The 20,294-nt window shown below is 40.8% G+C and overlaps 1 protein-coding gene and 1 long non-coding RNA gene across 2 annotated transcripts; both read right to left on the bottom strand.

The window, feature by feature from the left end:
- Positions 1-929: 929 nt before the first annotated feature.
- Positions 930-3,895, bottom strand: LOC120110739. The gene is made up of 2 exons (XR_005511870.1): positions 3,436-3,895; positions 930-1,622 (listed from the first exon to the last, which is right to left on the bottom strand). It is a non-coding gene; the product is annotated as an uncharacterized LOC120110739 (long non-coding RNA).
- Positions 3,896-6,486: 2,591 nt separating this feature from the next.
- Positions 6,487-12,313, bottom strand: LOC103707703. Its single transcript, XM_008792293.4, has 8 exons — positions 11,974-12,313; positions 10,259-11,471; positions 10,044-10,134; positions 9,763-9,920; positions 9,619-9,670; positions 8,336-8,415; positions 8,145-8,238; positions 6,487-8,044 (listed from the first exon to the last, which is right to left on the bottom strand). The coding sequence occupies exons 2-8, from the start codon at positions 11,459-11,461 to the stop codon at positions 7,455-7,457; spliced, it is 2,268 nt and encodes a 755-aa protein (XP_008790515.2). The 5' UTR covers positions 11,462-11,471; positions 11,974-12,313; the 3' UTR covers positions 6,487-7,454.
- Between the last annotated feature and the right edge of the window lie 7,981 nt (positions 12,314-20,294).

Raw genomic sequence — 20,294 nt, 5'->3', positions numbered from 1 at the left:
AAAAAAGCTGTGTCAGCTAGTCTGACTTTTTTTTATTTTTCAATTTTTTACGTATATATCCTTTTAAATATTAAAATTTATATGAATATTCTTCCAAAATTGATATTTATATGTATATCTTTATAAAATACTTGTTTTTTATGTATATCTTTCATTTTTCTTTTTTTTTACATATATGCCCATCCCATCTAACACCATTAAGAAATTAGTGGTTTAAAATTAAAAATAACTGAAATACCCTTAATAGGTAAACATGAGGGTATATATGCAAATAATACTTTGTGAGGGTATTCATGCAATTTCACATATTTATGAGGGTTTACATACAAAAAAATCTAATTCTATTTTTCTATTTCAACCTATTTTAGTTTTCAGTGAGATATGTTAACTTGTTACCCAATTTAAAAATAAAAAGATATTTTTATAATTTTAATTAATTTTTAAATGAAATAAATATATTTAAATAAATCAAATTTTATGAGGGTAGACAAGTAAATATTAATTTAAAGAACATTCGTGCAAATTTTAATATTTAGAAGGGTATTTATACAAAAATCTTTTTTTTTACATATATACCCTCTTAAATATATGAAATTACATAAATACCCTCTAAAATTGCTACTTTCATGTATACCCTTATAAACGTTTCTTTTTATATGTTTACTCATTAATGATATTTTTGTCATTTTAATTTTAAGCCGCTAACTTCTTGACAGCGTTAGATAGCATAGGTATACATACAAAACAAGTATATGATGAGGGTATACATACAAATATTAATTTTAAAAGGATATTCACCTAAATTCTAATATTTAGGAAGGTATGTACTTTTTTTTTTTTTTTTTTTCCTGTTCACAGGAGTCAATGCCTGTGTTCTCTGCTTCCGTAAACAAAATGATCCATGAACGTGGGCTGTTCATCGAATAGAGTTTACTCATTTAATGGTATTCCACACTTATATCATTCTTAACGTACACAGGAGATACAGTACATATTATATCTTCAGGTAACTCGATCTTAGGAAACTCCTATGACTTCGGAAGCACCACAGATCCAAAATATTAATGCAATATGAGCGGCTTCGCATTTCTTGCCGCCATCTTTGGCATGCTTTACTTTTTTTTTTTTGTTGAACTGTTGCAACTTCCACCTTTAGATTAACTTATTCCTCTGATAACTTTTTACGAGCCCTGTTTTCCCTTGTCACCTCTATTCTGGCCCCTTATCCTGGAAATACTTTCCCCCTTTATCTTGTCAGTCTTTTCCCACGATGTGCTACCAACTTTTCCTCTCTTTCTTTCTTCTTTGTTTTCTTTTTTTAAAGCAAAATTGCTACCAGTGCATGCTGTGCTGGTCTCTAAATTGGAATTCCCTTGTTCCTACTATATTAAATGAGAGAGAAATTTCCTTGCCCTGTTTCTGATGGGCTTCTTGCGCTTTATTAGTTTCACACTCTATACCAACAACAGGCCATTTCAGCCCGTACAAATGATTGCCATATCATTTCAATTCAAATAAAAATGGTTGCCACATTATACGCCATGCAAATCACTGTAGTTCCCTAGTCTTCTCATGATTCTTCTTGCTTTTTCACACGAAACTGGCGGCGAGCCACCATGTCACTGGACAAAAGAAAAGTGAAATACTCTTTAAATCATCGTGCATTCCTTCCAAATGGTTCTTACAAAAGTTTTAAAATAACATGTACTAACATAAATTAAATAATCTAACAAATCTAACTAATATGCCAATAATTAAAAGAAAATCTTCGGAATCTAGCGCACTCTTCAATCCCGTGCGATCATGCCTCTAGATCTAAAAAATGAAAAAAATATGATAATGAGCTATATTAGTACAGTAAGCAACATAATATCCCAGAGTGGGGTCAAAGCATACTAGATATTTAATTAAAACATAAAGTAATGACTAAAAAATAAACCATCAATAAATATATATTTTTAAAAAATTTATTATTATTTTTACAAAAACTCTGATATCAGAATTTCAACATCCATATACCATGGCTACTTAACCCAATGGCATGGGTTGTACAAAGTGTCAAATCCAATATTTTTAACTATCGTTGGCAATGGTGTCCAAATACCACTATTTTAATCACCGGCGGTGTGGTGTCAAAACCAGTTTCTCACATATTATAAGTCGACATGGCCAACAAATAATCTCCATTGGCGGTGCCAGAATAGATCATAGCCATGCTGAGAATATATACATACAAAATAAATTTTTCATAATTTATCCAGCCACATTTTTTAGATTTCGTAATATATAACATAAATTCAAAATGATTATTAACATGTCTGACCCGATTAACTAAGTACAAAATATCAAAAGTTAATCAACTAATAATTATTTTATCAAATAATTTTGAAAACACGCTTTGAAGTATTATGTTACTTATCTCTTCTTGCTTAAATCTCACTTCAGGCAAACATGTCAGATACACCTATTTAATATCATTAAAATATTATTAATTTTAATACAATTTCAGAAGTTAAAATTAAATACTACGATCTCATGCTTCCAGATCAGTTTGGTCCGAGCAAGAAAGATTCAACAGGTTAGAGGTGAAGATCGAAAGTAGCAGAATTTAGTTGGGGCTGAAGTAATGGCCGGTCTACTGCTCGGGTAATGAGGCGGTTCAAGGTCTCTAAACTGGATCAACTTAGATCCGAGCAACAAGAAGAGCAGGGCTTACACTAGGATCTCCAAGCATGTCTAGAGAGAGAAAAAAGAAGAGGAGAGAGAATCTTAGCTCGGATCTGGATTTGGTCTGATCCTAGTCTTGGGCTCGGTCCGAGTGGTTCGGATCGACCATTAGAGAAAAGGTCAGATCTAGCCAGAATGTGAGCTTGCCTAGAGAGAGAAAGAGATACATAATCTAAGGTTAGTTGAGCTTTTAGGCTTGATCCACTTAGTTAAGTCCAATCAGAGGCTTAGACAGGGCCCAACAAGACTGAACTGGGCCCAAATGTGGCCCACAATGGGTACGGCCCAACGCCCATAATGGACACGACTCAACAGGGCTAAGAAGAAATACGGCCCAACAAAACTTAAGATGGCTAAGATGGGCCCAAGTTTGGCCCACAATGGGCATAGCCCAACAAAGCCCAGAGTGACTAAACTGGGCCAGCACAGCCCTACATGAATGAGCTGGGCTCAACACAGCCCAATAAGAGCTCTTCATGCCGACGACTGAGAAACAAGGAGGAAGGGGAAAGAGATGGAAGAGGAAGGTGCTCCGATGGTAGCCGGGCCTGGGTGGACGGAGGTCGACGGCCACCCGACCACAGTGGCGGCCGCTGCGGTGGCCGACGGGGAGGAAGACCAAGAGAGCTCTCGGTTTGGGTCCTAAACAGGGGAAGAAGAACAGCATGATTCGGCTAGGAGTCGAAAAGAAGAGGGAAGGAGACTTACCAGTGAGCGACGGCGGGGAAGGATCTCATCCGAGGGTGGCTCGGTCCAGCAGCTAGTAGTGGCAGAGCTTCCGCCGACGAAGTGGACCTCGGAACAGGGGGAAATCAAAGAATACAGGACAGTCGGGTGGTGGTGCTTGGTCGGGGTGGCATGCCGGCCACCGGATAAGGATGAGAAAGATGGAGGAGAGGGAGAAGAAGACTCGGCGGTGGATCAATAGCAGAGGGATGAGCGGTTTTTATAATGGGTTTCCGAAGGACTGAAGGAGGTCGACTCATTCATCGCCGTGATTCTCGCGGCCGTTCCTAGTGGCCGCGGGGCTGCCACAGAACCGCCGCGGCGCCTCCGCCCCACCTTGCCCGAGGAAGGCAGAGCAGGGGATCGCGATTGCGATCCCGATCCCCTGTTCCGCTTCTCTTTTGGGCCAAGGGCTGGAGTCGGCCGCGCTGCCGACTTTAGCCTTCCATTCAGGCCTCTCGCAGTTTATATAAGTACGAACGAGCACCACGAGCTTACCATAAGAGATTGCTCAGCTAGAGAAACTCTTTCAAACTGCCAATGACGCTATTCACATTTTCTCAAGTCATTACCTTAATAACAAGTTGTGCTAATTCATGTTGATGATAAAGCTAGTCTCTAAAAGACCAGACTAATTGCTTGCTTCAGGTTGGAGAATCAACATGATTCTATTAAATAATACGAAGCCAACTATTACATTTTAGCTTCCAAATCCATCATAAACAAAATATAATAAAAAAATTCAATTTCATCATCCATTAAATAATAAAGCAAACACCAGTTCAAAACATCTAACTCCAAATAAAAATATCAAAACCTATAATCCTCAAAATTCAAAAATTACTAACTACAAATTTATAGTCAATTAAAATACTAAAATTCTTTTATACAATCGTCAAGGTTGTTAGCGCGAACTCCAAACCTGAATCATTCTTCGTTCCTAGTGATCCTATTCATCTGAAAAGAGAATAAAAAGAGATATGAGCTACACGACCCGTAAGTAAACCTTAAACTAGCTTACCAGATCAAGTATAAGTTTTCATATGACTAGCACACCGTTTTAAAAAAATAATAATTAATATGAAAATAAGGCATTTCATAGTGTAGTATAATAAAGCAAGTCAAAAAGCAAATAATGTATGAATATATCATCCACATTTCATAAAAATGGCTCTATGTTTATATTACAAATAAATTCATAAATTATTCTTCTGCCAATTAATACATCATAGTTTAAAATATTGCTCATAGATATTCGTACTAATATCACTTTATACCCATAACAAAGCTTGTTTTTGTAATCGACAAAGTATCATATTTTGTATGCCAACTTTATACATGTTGATTGGACCTGTGTTTGTATGAATTATAGCTATCTGAGAACTTTTAAAATATTTATATCTTTTTCTTAAAACTTACACATAAGTAAATGAAAAAAATACTAAATAGTATGATAAAATCCGTGCTTCATAAACATGTTGTTTTCATCAAAAATATTCATAGAAACCACTTTTTATAACGAAGCATAATTTTCATAACATATATGTTGATCCATAATTTTTAAAAAAATATGATATCTTCACTAGCAAACTATGCATGAAAAACATGATAATTTAAAAAATAATGAGTATAAGATCTACTTACCTCTTCCACCGCAAACTTCAATAAACGAATCTGCTAAGCCTATTTAAAATATTAAGAGCAAAATAATTTCTATTAGATGATTTTTAATATAATTAAAGTAGTAAGAAAAATAAGACAGATGATCAGGTGGTAGCGTTCGAAGACTCCGGCGAACAGGTTTAAGCAACCCGATCAATGAATAATGGGGCACAGACTTAACAACAGCTAAGGTCATTCAATAGGGTTTATTATTAGTAGATTCTAAGGACACTCAACACGGTTGAAAATGATTGGATCGACAAGTGCCCAAGCACGAGGGTGGTTCAAGGTATTTTTGCAAGGTCATCTCGGATCCATAGAATTGGTTGGTAGGACCCTTCACCGGGATCTATAAGCTTGCTAGAGAGAAAAAGAGGGAGAAGAGAGAGGAAGAGAGAGAAGAAAGAGATAGAAGGAGAGGATGTGTTTCTCTTTCTTGGTAGAACAGGGAATAAGGGAGAGTGGATAGTGGTGTTTCGGCGAGGTAACCGCAAGCAGCGGTGGCGGGTAGCAGAGAGCGGCTAGCAACGACGGCCTACCAGCTGAAGTTAGCCTAAAAATAGGGCCGAGTAAGGGGGTTTCTTAGCTCGATCACCCTCGGATACCAGCTTACTAGCCGGCTGGGGCTCCGTCTTCGGCCAAAGGCTGAGGCCCTCGACAACGAACGTTGGCGGTGAAGATAATCGAAAAAGAGATAAACAAATCGAATAAACAGGAAAAGTAGAGTTCGGCTGATTTCTGGCTAATTTCTTCGTTAGTGGCGATGGTTTAAGGCTGTGGGGAGAACAGAAACAAAGGGGAGAATGTTCGGGGTTTTACCTCAGCTTTAGTGGTATTCTTTGGCCTTGATTCTTGGTGGCCACAGTGAGAGTAAGCGGGCGATCAAAAGTAAAAAAAAGGGAGGAAAAGAATGAAGGTGGTCAATGATCATCAGCGGTGGAGGGTCTTAGTAGGAGAGGGAGCCTATTTATAGAGGAGGCAAGCCTCCGGCGGCTCGCGGAAGTTTGACTCGCGTCGGGAGTCGGCATAGAATTAGGGAGCCTTCCTCCTTTTTCTTTTTCCAACGGCAGCTTGGGTTGGGGCAAGTTCAGATCGGCTCAAAAGGACCAAGCCCTGGCTCAGACCATCACAAATCATCTTGGATATTTCTAACAAATCCCTGATAAAAACCAACACAAATGCAAAAGACGCATGCCATACTTAGCCAAAATACAAAAAAGAAAAAAGACACATCCCATTAATTTTGGTTGAAGTATGGAATATTTAATGAACATTCCCAGCAGCAAGCACTCACAATTAACCATGACAATTTTCAATTGTTAGTTTGAGGTCATCCTATTGTATCACAACCCCTTTAGCTTATAAAAATCCTTTTAAGAAATAGATTGCCTTGTTTCATGTCCTAGTTTCTCATAATAACTCATTTAGAATGCCACACTGTTGGACGTTCCCTGTCTCGGCTGGATAGAGCCGTGGAGGTTGAGATTGGCGCCAATCCCTTCACTTTCGCAGTCCTTCCAGCGTACCAACCATCATCCTATCTCACCTCCCGAGTCACCAAGACCCCACCCAGAATCCACCAGACGTTGTAGATCTCAGGTATATACCTCCATCACAACATCCAACGGTGACAAAAGCTACATTACAGGGACCCAAAAGCATCAGAAAAGCACCTAGAGTCCAAAACTCAGGCCGCCTAAAGAAAACCACCACCTACAGCTTCAGCTCATCCCCACATCAAGCACTTGAATAAGCTATCCCACCACACAAACACAAACTTCACACAGAAGAGTCCTTTTTTTCTTTTTTTCCTTAGCAGGCCACCATGGACATCCACGCATGAATAAACGAAAGAATCTGTACAATTAAATGGAATTTGTCTATCCGGCAATACAATTTATCCGGTCCCACAAGCCCCCCTCTCTTTGCCACTTGCTGCTTAAGGCGATAGGCAAGCTTTACAAGCCACTTCTGTCTTTAAATTTGTTTGCGGTATATATCTCCGAAACCCCGGATGGGTCCCAAAGCTGAAAGAAAAGGAAACGCCAAATGCACAAATCTCCAAAGAACTCAAGCCTCCGGGGCCTGCCATCATCTGTCGATGCTGACGAGCTATTGAAGGACCACTCAAATGCATAAACTCTGGCCCACGCACTATTCGGCAGGAACACCGAGCATGTGAGGCTTCGTACGGTGCAACTCCAAACTGGACCAGCGGCATCCCCTTTAGCCAAAACCCAGCCTCCGTGCACTGGGGTTGCCACAAAAAGCTTCTGTTACGAGCATGCGGCCAAGCCAAATGATAGGATTGAGACCCATGGTGCAAAGCCTACATCGTATTACAACCGTACTGGCAGACCGTAATTCTGGAACGACCTGATCCTCCCATCCAATCCAGCAGTTACTATAACTTGACCCCATGCATGGGAGGTGCCCTGGCAAGAGGATTTTAGGAACTTGTACTGGGATTTACACAAGGCAGATGCTGTTGTGGAGCTCGAGGGAAGCTTTTCCTCAGGCCATGTAGCCGAGCCCTTGGGAAGAAACTCTGAGATGAACTCATGGCTTAGAGTGAAGCTACCAGAAGGCGACAGAGAGAGTGTGTTGTTGCCAAAAGAATCTTCACCATGATGGGAACTGTCATCTGTAGTTCCAGCTTGGTCCAGGAAGACGTCTTCTTGCGAGGGGAGAACCTCGGAAGTGACAGAGACTGGATTTCTACATCCCAGGCCATGCCAAGGTATTGCAATAGATACATTGTCGGAGAAGAAGCGCTCGCAAGACCATGTACTCTTCAAGTGGTTGGAGAACGGCACTTCCTGGTTAGCGTGGTCCCATACATAGACATTAGAGTCCTCGCAGGCAGAAATGATATGCCGCCCATCTGCAGTGAATGATGCGGATATCTGACTTCCAGCATTCCGCGGACCTGAATATTAGGGTAGCAAGTATATGTAAGGAATGGAGCCCGGCAAAATGCTGAAATGAAAAAAAGGAGATGGCTTTATGGAGATAGAAAGATTTTGTACCTTTGTATTTGGAGACGACATCAATCCCATCAAGAATTCGAATTTGTGAGTCAGCAGAAGCAACCAGTAGTTTTTGATGATCACTTGGGCAAAACTGGAGAATGCAAATTAAAGATGAACAGTCAATGCACATGTAAAGTTAACAAGAAGACATACATAAGCCATGAAGTCGGAGTTTCAAAGGAAGCTACCTGAAAGCCTGTTATCCTCTTGAAAGGAGGCTTCCTTTTACCGAGTAGGGGGATCTGAACCTCTAGTTGTAGATTATTATCTGATCCATAGTAAAAGAAAGCGATAAGCAACCATAAACTAACTTGTATGGCCAACACTACAAAGTGCATTGCTGCTTTCAAACACAAATACTAACCAGTACAGACATTAACGTAGCGCAATGTAAAATACAAATAATATTTAATATGCAGTTCTAATTCTGGAGAATTTTATTCACAAGCATAACCATCATATATTCCTGATGCTACGACAAACTGCAACATGACAGAAAAACTTGTTTCAACTTTCAAGTTAGGAAGAGCAGGCAACCACAATGCTTCAAAAATCACAAGCCAAATATTTACCGATAACATTTATCATAAGACAATAATCTCAACAAACATGAGTCAGAGGGATGGGGAAAGCACACTGTGTAGCAAAACTAGCAGTGTGGGCGCCAGTAAAAATGGCAGCCACATGATATTATCAAAGGTGTGGCTCACGTTTAATTAAAAAGACAAAAATGAGCGAATAGTCAGCCTGAACATTTTTTACGGATTTGGTGGTACTCTTTATGATCAAGAGTGAAAAATGGATGATGAAACATTGCAGAAAATAAGACAATTAAAAGGCCTGTACTTCATACAACAAGGTGATCTCAACTATGAAAGCACCAACTTCCTCAAACAAATTCGCAAGTTGCCTATAAGTTGCGCATTGATGTATTCACATAAAAGACAGCATTTCCACCTAGTCTATTATTTTCTAGACACTAGAACAAGTATGCTTGTGAATCACTTTGCTATATATGTAAAATGTGTACTCGTAAATCACATATTCTTTAGGCATCAGTATTTGACATTTTAGACTGAACCATGTGGATATGTGCATCTAATAAATAGATTGAATTCTGTTATGGAAACAACTTCCAGCAACCACAACACTCAATTTGTTCAACTACTCTCAGCAAAACCTAAAAAACTACATAGCATGTCCATGGACCACCTACTGAGATCAGCAGATTGCAAAGCTGATAAAAGATGACTGCTGCTTCAACTTTTAGGAGGAAACCTTTATTAGTGCTTTGGCATGTGAATGTTTTGCAATCAAGCAATTATACTAAAAGCAATAAAGATCCACCTAATTTATCCTGCAACATCTAACAAGATGGGGTTCATAGCTCGGCATTACTCGAGCCATGTCAAAAACATATTCAGACAAAGGACATTTATAAAGGAAATAACATTTAGACCATTAAGTATACCTGATGCATCATAGAAGCGACAATCTCCTGTCAAGGTGCCAACTACTACTCCCTACAAGAAAAAAGTACAAGCATTTATTTACATAATGTTCCATAACTATCAATTCGTCTAAACACTGTTACAGAGAACAGTAATTAACATACCTTCCCACCTGGTCGGTAACAGACAGCAGTGACTATTTCTCTAGTATCAGTCCAATCCACTACATGACATCCTGGAATTTCCCAGATACGAACTTTTCCATCTATAGAGCCACTGATGAAATAATCCTCGTTGACAGGATTAAATTGAACACATGTCACTGGATATAATGTATTAGAAAACAAAAGAGCTTATGAGAACAACAAACTAAAAAGAGATAGCAAATTGCATACGAAAAGATAGATCAACAATAATACACCCATAAATATAACAAGTCTATTACCATAATTGCTGTGGCAAAAAACTTTGAGGCAGCTATTGCATCCAACTTGCCACAGGTGGACAGTTTTGTCTATGGATGATGACAGCAGATACTGTGAAAAAAGCATGCATTGGCATTCAAAGAAGAGTTTTTGCATGGCCTTGATAGACATTAAATGAAGAGATTTTAGCTTACAAGCACAGGGATAAGTACACTTTTCTGAGAAGATATCTTACCTTATTATTTTTGGACCAAGAAAGATCCAACACATCACCATCATGTCCATGAAACTCATGCAGTGGCTTATCAGATATCCGAAAAACCTCTGGAGGAATGAGAACACAAGCTGAGTCTGAAGTCCTCCTCATGCTCCTCAACTTAGCCTTTCTCTCCTTATCAGCATACAGGGGAGCTAATTCGGAATTATGGTTCACTGTAAAATATAAGCATGAGGGATCATCCTCAGGAAAGTCACTTTCCTCATTTCGTTCGCATTCCATCACACGCCACACACGCACGACTCCGTCTTCACCTCCACTGGCTAAGAACTGGCCATCAGGGCTAAATTTCATGGTCAAGATTGCACCATCATGGGCTTTGATGTCTTCACCCTTGTAGACTGCCGATAGTTCCTTTGATCGCTTCCTATATGGACGGACTTTAACTCTCTGAATCCTAGCACAACCAGTCTGCTCCGAACCAGAGCTACATAAATTGTTCTCCTCCATTTGCCTATCTACAATGCAAGCCACAGAGCCCAATCTCTGCAACCACCCAATCCTTCTCCTCCTCATCGTCTTGTTGGAACTGCTCAATGCATTGTCCTCTCGCCGCATAAGCTGCTGGATGAAAGACGGTGGACCAAAGCTTCTCTCGAACTCGTGGAGCGTTACGATCCTATTTGAACCAACTTCACGAAGGCTTCTCAAGCTACCATCTTTACCCAACTCATCCACGACAAACATCATGCCATCATCCAAATTCTTAATTCTGTACTTGGACTTCTCCTCCGAGGTCCCATCATGGGATGCACTTGGGCCCTCACTGGACCAGCTAGGCACCGAAGAAGACTCATATTCCGAACCAGAGCACCTCAGCACCGCTCCCCCACCCAACGTAATTCTATCGACTTCCGGCATAACTTCACTGCCCACCTTGAGTTCCTGGCCATGATCGGCGGAGTCTCGACGGGGACTGTGAACCAGATCCAGACCCATCCATCTCATGAACCTATCTCGCCGCTCCTGTATGCTATCAGGATTCTTGATCCAGACCTGGTACCAAGGGTCGGTCGGGGGCCCATCGAGATTTCCTTCCGGACACGGATCATAGACTGCCGGGCTGCTGGGGCACGAATCGCTCGCAGACGATATGTCTTCTCTCGGGTCGAAGAACACCTCCTCCTCCTCTCCGTCTTGGAAGGCGCAAGGACGAGTCATGGCTGTCTCACTTGAAAAACAATGGAAACAGAGAACCTCATCTCAGAAATCAATCCAGTGTCCTTAAAAAACAGCAAGCAAGGTCCTGAAATCCCTACGTGACTAGAGGGAAATAAGTGGATAAACTAAGCGGCCAAATCTTTTACTATAAAAAGAAGAAAAAGGGCCAAATCGATATGTCAACGAGCAAATCTCCCAAATTTTATAACCCTAGATTGCAACACATGTGCCAACCAGAGGGCCATGAATCTAGTCTCTAGTCATCCCATTGCAACTAAAAAAATCCATTAAAGAAAAGAAAAAAGCTGCCGACTTACTTCAAATCCATGACCAAAACCTCAATCTCCGACATTAATTAAGGAGAACGCAGCTCAAACCTCAAAGCGGAAAAACAAATCATCGAGAAAACGAAATCGAGGTGCGATTTTGACCCAAAATTGCGAGCAAAAGAAGCTTAAAAAGAATTCCAGAGAACAGAGCAGGTACAGAGTTAGGACACGGGGGATGCTCACCAGGAAAAGCATCGAAAACGCCGTCAAATCCAAGCAACAAAATTCTCTACAGCGATCGCCAGCTCCCCAGTTCCCAGCCCTTTAACCTTCCCCCCTCCCGCCCGATGGCCCAAAGAATTCGAGAAATCGCTAATAAAAAGGGACTTCTGCGCCGAAATTGACCTAAAAAATTAGAAGGGCATCGATCTCCGCGATCAAATGGCCCGAGGTAGGGATTTGGAAGCTAATGAAAGGAAGGTTCACTCTCTTGCCTTGGCATTAATCCTGGCCTTCTTTTATCGCCCAAAAAGATCCTGGCCTTCTTTTATTTCTCGTTTCTCTCCCTCGCGCTGCTGCTACTGCCGCCCTTAGCCTGGCCATCTGCCGTGTTGCCAAAATCTCTCTCATCCGACCAAATGACGGAAATCGCCCCCCTATTTGGCCCTTCTTTCGGTCCTGCCCCTGTACCCAGGCCTTGCTGCTCCGCTTCACCTGGTTGGTTTTTGGGTCAAATTAGCCACTGCCCACCACTACCACCCATGGGTTGCAGGATTAGCACCACACGATGAGTTTCTTTGTGATGCATACTTGCATTTACTAATTTGCCCATGATGGGGATTACTTGATTAAATTAATTGATGAGCATTGTAATTACTTTCTTCTTCTTCTTTTTTGAGTAATGGATCATCGTAATTTTTTAAAATTAATTGCAAGGGTTAATTTTGATGGTGCTCCCGTGTAATGTATGTTGTGAGCAAGGCTTTTCTTCGGCTTTTATTTTATGGGTAACACTAGGTCGATGCACTCGTAAGGTCTAATGAGTCACAAAATAGTATCATTAAAATGTAGTGTATCATGAAGTTATGAATTTTTTGCTAGGAAAAAAGCAATCATATACATAAAAATATCCGATTAACAACATCTTGTGGAAAAAATGGTATAAGATATGGTATTTACATGAAGCTCAAATTGGTTTTAGATTGACTCTTTTTTTTTCAATTTGTCTCCATACTAGTAGGAGGCATATTTTGAGATGGGATCTTCTACTAGAAGAGAGCTACTTACCCATAGTAATATCCTTTAGTGTCTTTATAAAGTTTAAGGAATTGATGAAAATAGATGAATAATATAGAATGTACAATTATATAAATGTACCTTTGGGTAGCTTGTAAGAATAGATGCATGCTATATTAAGTGCATGAGTGAAACATGAAAAAAGATGCAAAACAAGAAACAAGTGGACTTTATAATTCTAGTTCTAGAAATCTTGATAATCAATGATGGAGCCATTCTATGCCAAACATATAGTTAAGATGTTTGGTGAGCATCTATTATAATACAAGAAGGGCAACAAAGATAACTATGAGTCAGAATGTCATTGGCATAAAGCAACAGTATCCAAGCACGCCTGACAATTAACAAATGCATCAACTTTTAGATTCAATCTAGCAATCTCTCTTTGGCTAAAACCCAGCCAAACAATTATAAATTAGAAAGGAATTTGGAGTTTGTTGGCGTGGAGCTTCATGCTTCATGCACTTGAGTATAATGGCATTGGCCTTGCAAAAGGTGCGAGGTTTTGTTAGCTTTCCATTCATGAAAAACTTGGGCATCATCTTTTAAAGAGGCATCTTATGTTTACTCGAGGTATATAAAACACAAGTATTCAACAAGAAACTAGTATTGTGCATATATTGCAATCAAAATTGTGCACAAGTGTCACTAGGCAAAAGCTTGCTCGCTAGAAATGGTTGTCCATTGGTATCATTTTCTACAATTTATCCCTCGAGAAAACCAATTATGGTTACTTTAATGAGATTTAGGCTCTTATAGGTTGAATATTTCATCTTTATACCAACACAAAATCTCTAGAGCATGTACAATCTAAATTGTGCACAAGTTCTACTAGGCAAAAGCTTTCTTGCTAGAAATGGTTGTCCTATTACTATCATATTCTACAATTTATCCCTCGAGGAAACCATTTATGATTACTTTAATGAGATTTAGGCTCTTATAGGTTGAATATTTTATCTATATACCTACACAAAATCTCTAGAGTACTTATACAGGATCTAGAAAGCTAAATAATATCTTCCAATTAGTTTTTTTTGAATGAGATCCGAAGTTGTTACAAAATAAGTTCCAACTTTCTTTGAGCATGAGAAGCATTTGCTAAGATTGCGGAACTTTGTAAGGCCTGCAAGTTACTCCATGGCATAAGTTACCACATGAGCGAGATAAACAAATTTTGAGGTTTCAGAAATTAATTGAACATTTAAGCAACACTCACATTTTTGATGATTAACATGACACTTGATTCAGGGTTATGCGAAAACTTAGAACATAAAAGACAATCTCATGGATGGATCAATCAATGACCGATCATGCCCTTCAACTCCTTATCCTGGTCTTCACAAGATCCAATGGTATATATATCAGAATCCATGCATAATTTATTAACCTCAAATTGTAGACATACTCTTGTTACCTCCAATAGTTGTATGAGATAAAATGAACTCGAGAGGTTTAACAGAGCCAAGCTTGGCAGTTTACGAATGAGTGGAGGGCAATTGTTAAGCATAACAGACGCGGCAAGGGAGAGACACAGTCTTCATTCGGGTGGTTCTATATACACCCCCCCTATTGCTCAGGACACCCCCCAAAAATTAAAAAAAAATTAAATACTCTCTACACCCCCCCATTTGCTAAGGACACCCCTAAAAAATTAAAAATTCCTAAATTACCCCCCACCCTCCCCACCCCCTCACCTAAATTGCTCTCTACACCCCCCAAACCCCCCCCCACCCCGCTCTTCCCCTCCAAAACACCTCGCCAACGCCCAAAACCCCCTCGTTCCCCCTTCTCCCTCTCGTCGCCGGCATTCTCCCGATCTCCGACCACCTCGCCGGCTTCTCCCGGAACCACCTCGCCGGCTTCTCCCGAAATTTTTTTTTTCACGGTTCGTGCTCCGTTCGGCACTGGATCGCCGAACAAAAGGCTTCTGTTCGGCTGAACAGTGCCGGACAGAAGCCTTCTGTTCGGCACTGTGCAGCCGAACAGATCTGTTCGGTTGAGGGTTGCCGAACAGAAGGCTTCTGTTCGGCACTGTTCAGCCGAACAGAAGCCTTTTGTTCGGCGATCCAGTGCCGAACGGAGCACGAACCGTGAAAAAAAAAAAAATTCGGGAGAAGCCGGTGAGGTGGTTCCGGGAGAAGCCGGCGAGGTGGTCGGAGATCGGGAGAATGCCGGCGACGAGAGGGAGAAGGGGGAACGGGGGAGGAGGGGCTTAAGGGGGTTTTTTTTTTTCTTTTCAAAACGAAACGGAGGAGGAGGAAGGGGGTGTATGAGAAAATTTTAAGGGCAATATGGTAATTACACTAAAGGTTAGTTTGGGTATTTTTTTTTTGGTTTTTGGGGGGTGTCCTGAGCAATAGGGGGGGTGTATATAGAACTACCCTCTTCATTCCCTGGTAGCGGGTCACGTCATGGAATGATGGTTTCTTTTCAGATAAAATTTTCAGTAGAAAAAACCGGCGGTCGCCTCAGCGACTCTTCCTCCGTCGACCGCTGCGGGGTCAACGCCGGGATTTTGACCGGAACCACTCGGTTTTCGTCTCGTCGTCTTCTGGACGCTCGCAGGGTTTTACACGGACGACTTTTTCCTTCCGTTCGCGAACTTTTTTTCCTTCCCTCGTTTTCCCGAAATATCGCGACAGCGGCAACGAAACAAAACGGACGAAGCCCCAGCGCGAAGCCGCGGGCCCCACCCATCACCGACCGTCCAAGCGATGGGCCCCGCCGTCGGATGGCCGATCTGGCCCGCACGATCTCGATGATGAAAAGCGACGTCATTGATCGATGGATCCCTTCCAAATACTAACCAGGCGATGGTCGTCTGATTCTAATCAGATGGTGGGAAGGATATTGGCGTTTAGTAACGTTTACTACCTGGCAGCCGGGGTGAAAGCCGGATGAGCGTCGGACGAGACACTCTCTTCTCCATTCACTCCTAGCTCTACGACGCTGGCACACAAATAACCTTTTTGCCTCTCATATTAACGGCCAGCTAGCTGGTGACATGGTTCTATGACAACGGTATGCATAGTTTGGAAAGGCTGTATATGAATATAATGTTTGTAGATGCATAACAAAATGTCAGCAATATTGTAACTTTGATAAACATTCCCATGCTCGGGCTTATCGATGCATCGATCACGCATCAATCTATTAACGTAGAGCAATGGAGGAGTACTTTGGCCATGTTCTACGGGAGGATGAAGAAAAATGGTCGGTGCATTTTGTCTTATGTGGTTGAAATTATCCTAAGTCATATTAGTTTAACATACATATATGTATACATACATATATATACTTTCATTTATCAAAAATAATGGAGTGACGCATTGTTTTGAGTTGGTGATGGAGGGTTTAGGGTACTATTTCGGGTTCCCAACTCTCCATTGAATTTAACACGGTAGGACTGAACTTTTTTTTATAGCACAGAAAGATGGCACAAAGGTTATGTCTTCGTATCCATTGTTGAAATTTGCAGCACCAAATTAAGCACCAGTCTTGTGCACCAATTGCAGCTCACCACCGCCAACAACCACACCTTCCATGTGCCTCCATGTTCTTAGCGTCGCCAGGGAGGCAACGGACAAGCGAGCCGCCAATCAGAAGAGAGGCCATGATCTGGTAATCTAATTAATATATCCTGGCTAAGATTGGCTGGTAATCTAATCATGAGAGCTAAAAATGTTTGCCCCCTGCCGGCCGGCGCCTGCCCCGACAACCGCGTTGATCTTAGCTTAATATTTTATAATTACTTCAATTATTCCCAGTCCTTCTCTTGACTTGGAGATCTTACAATTAGCCTGATGGGAGCCCTGAATGGTACCCCAGCCCACAAAGTCCATGTGATGTAACATTACACCTTGCAGCCTCCCACTTCATGAAAAGCTGGCCACACTCCCACTAATCTTTTTTTGTGGAAAGATTAAGCACATTTGCTATAATATAGGTTGCGCCCTCCAGAAGACTAAAACTATTAATTATATAGGGTTTAGGAGGTAATCCATGATGAAGCATCGAGGAAAGGGTTCGACATTTGTCCACCTTTTGCACGACAAATCCCTGGATGGGTCTCCCTCCTCTCACCTTAATACCCGGGATTCCTGCATGTGGTGCGCCACTCTGAGGACATGTTGGTGAGAGACTTCATCCACTTTACGGTGCTCGTGGTGCACACTATGTATTTCGCTCTAAGAAACTTATGAGATTGTTCAGTTTATTAGATAGTTTAATAAGTCTACTTACAAATAATCCTTTATAACTAATTTATGGTTTTGCCTCTCTTTTCATAAATTAAAAAAAAAAAATCTAAGAGATCAAAAAAGTAATGAACGGTTAGCGATGAGATATCTATAGTTAGTTTAATTGTATTAGCATGTAAGGTTTCTCGACACATCGTACAAGTTTTCCTTCAGTACAGATGCCATATGCTCGCACTCTCCATGAGAAGATGTTTTTTGTAAAATATAATTAGCGAGTCCATGACGTTCACACCTGTCAACTTACTATTAGCTACCGACTCATGGACCCCACACATGTGGGGAGGCCTAGGTGGCCGCTGGAATTAGGATAGCTTGGAGGTCATATATTCTTTGTATGGGTTTTGCCGTACTTGCATTTCTGTCCATAATAGTTGTAAGTATAGATCGCATTATTGACTTTATCAACGCTAGTGCATGGTGGAGAATGCCATTGTCCCTATAAAAATATTGATGCAGCAAATTACGAAAAAAAAATATTGATGTAGCTAGGACATGTAATCATCCCACATGCATGTCTAATTGCTCATGACCAACTTGCTTTGCTATGGACAGCCTATAGGAGCAATAGTTTTAATATCTTATAGTGATAAAGATTGATGATCAAGAAGGAACACCGGACTCAATGTGGACTATTTTGATCACTACGAGTATTCGAAAGAATCATCAAACTCGATGTAGATCACTTTGACCCCTATGAGTGTCGAAGGAGATCATTAAACTCAATGTGGAATACTTTTGACTGATACAGATATCCGAAAGGATCACTAAACTTGATGTACAACACTTTGGCTACTACGAGCAAGGTTGGACATGGTTCAAAAGCGAGATTCGCCATATCGAAAAACCGAGTTACATACCAAATTTTCGGAGGCCATAACTTGGTCATATGATGCCGGATTGAGATGATTTTTTTTTTAAAAATGGGTATCTTTTCGAGATCTACAACTTTGGGCTAACATCTAAGAAGTTGAATTGGGCCGAAATTTTATCGTTTAGGACACGAAATGGATAGGTCAAACCGAAAGTTTTCTTTTCGACTAAGATTTTGACCGAGCGTAGCTCTCTATCAGAGAAGAATCAGGTAAAGCGATAAAAGGCAGAGTTGATATATAAGTCGAGATCTATCTTCTTAAGAATTTCAGCTTTTTCTAAAATATTTCTAAATTTTAGCCTTTTATAGAATATTTTTATTAATCATATTTATTTTAGGATATCTAGTTCTATTCGAACTAGAAAAGGAATACAACCCAAATTGTAACAGGAGGACCTCATTAGTATTATAAATAGGGTATATATATCTAAGTTTAAGAGATGGAAAAATCAACGAAAGAAAAGGGGACTTAAAGTTCTACTTTCGAGATTTTTCAATTTTTTTCATTTTTTTTGAGAGATTCGAGTTGAGTAGGTTGAATAATAAATTTCTTCTCTCCGATCGGATCAACCGGGCTTACAGTTTTTGTTGTGCATATTTTGCACCATAGACGTTTATGCATGATTAGACAAACGACGCATCGCCTATCCCAATCATGTTGCCATGCTTAATGGATGGTATATATATCAAATATGGTGGGCAACATGATGGGTGACAGTCATCCATATCAAGATATATAATGCCTGTCTAATCATGCATGGTTTTTTGTGGCGGAAAACATGCAGCGTAGAGTATTCCGCCTCCATAAGAGTCAAAGTAACCTGCATTGGAAAAGATGCAGTGCATGTATAAAACAATTAGACTCAGATGCCCTAAGGTGATTCAATAAATGGCTCAATCGAATTTTTCCCGTATATCCAACTCCTCTTCTCCGTTTCCACGAAAAAAAGAAAAGAAAAGAAAGAAGCGATCAGTCCTCCTCATGAATCACATGCAGCATGAGATATCGCATTTTATAGATATACATGAGAAAATATGGATACAAATAAAGACTTCATAATCAATGCGAAAACAGACGTTCTATGCAAACGTACGTGCATCGCTAAGTTAGGATGGAGCATTTATATGCTGAAAACAAGAATCCATGCAGTCACACGTCTCTAAAATCCATTAAGTAGACTAGCGATTTGTTTGACAATTTTTTCCAAGTACCAAGCAACACACATGTCACTCCTCATCAATATCCGAACAGTTACTAGAAAATCTCTGAACAGAGCATATAAATAACTGATGGCCAGTAAAGAGGGAAGAGATGCATACATCGAACTCACCTAAAAAATTAATTGGCCAGCTTTGACTTGCTGCTCGTGATGATTAGAAAACCGTACTGTACATAGAGGGATCCACCGAACGATGATCTTTTACGTGATTTATCACATCCAGACTACGTGGGCATGCCGCAGTCCACATGCATGATTCCCTCGATCCCACCTTGGACTGGAGACTGGCCTAACTCCAAAGCCCCCTGATACGGTTGTGTTGAGGTGGCAAATTCTCATCCCTAGAACACCAATCAAAGTTAGATACTTTGTGACCCCTCTTTCATGTCTAATTCTTGCCATCAGAGCCCAGACACATGCAGAGAGAGAGAGAGAGAGAGGCCCAGATGCTGTGAAGGATATCAGCTGGTGGAGGACTGGCCATGCATGGGTCGCAACTCTTCGTACGTGTTGCTGTGAGACAGTGTTCGTGCTGCGCATTTAAGCAGTTCTCGTATCATGATAAGGCCTCCATAATACAGTGGATATTGTGACTACAGCGATTGTATATATATATATATCTGGGGCAGAGATGAGGAGAGAGAGTAGTAACTGTTGACGTGAAAGCCATGCAGGTGAGCATGGGAACTGACCTTTCTTGCAAGCGTGGCAACAGCCCACACAACGGAGACATGACAGGGATTGGGAGATCTGAGTTTAGTTCAGTGCAATCAATGGCTTCTCCCTCTAGAATGTCTCTTTTCAGTGAATGGATGCAGCGTCTCGAATCTTAGGCTGCAGGGCAGTGGACCTGAGCCAGCCCTGAACTGGTCGAGGCATGGGCCAAGCTCAGGTCGGTCCGCATTTGGCCCCAGTTCC

Source organism: Phoenix dactylifera, chromosome 5 (assembly GCF_009389715.1).
Source record: "Phoenix dactylifera cultivar Barhee BC4 chromosome 5, palm_55x_up_171113_PBpolish2nd_filt_p, whole genome shotgun sequence".
Taxonomy (NCBI): domain Eukaryota; kingdom Viridiplantae; phylum Streptophyta; class Magnoliopsida; order Arecales; family Arecaceae; genus Phoenix; species Phoenix dactylifera.
This window is presented reverse-complemented; position numbering and strand designations above follow the sequence as displayed.

Bases quoted from the DNA above. Each gene is read 5' to 3' on its own strand.
- LOC103707703 (XM_008792293.4), bottom strand. From the start codon at position 11,461: ATGACTCGTCCTTGCGCCTTCCAAGACGGAGAGGAGGAGGAGGTGTTC. The intron at 9,671-9,762 runs GTATGTTAATTA...TTTTTCTTGTAG, and splicing joins GTTACCGACCAGGTGGGAAG to GGAGTAGTAGTTGGCACCTT. The intron at 8,416-9,618 runs GTATACTTAATG...ACTATGGATCAG, and splicing joins TCGCTTCTATGATGCATCAG to ATAATAATCTACAACTAGAG.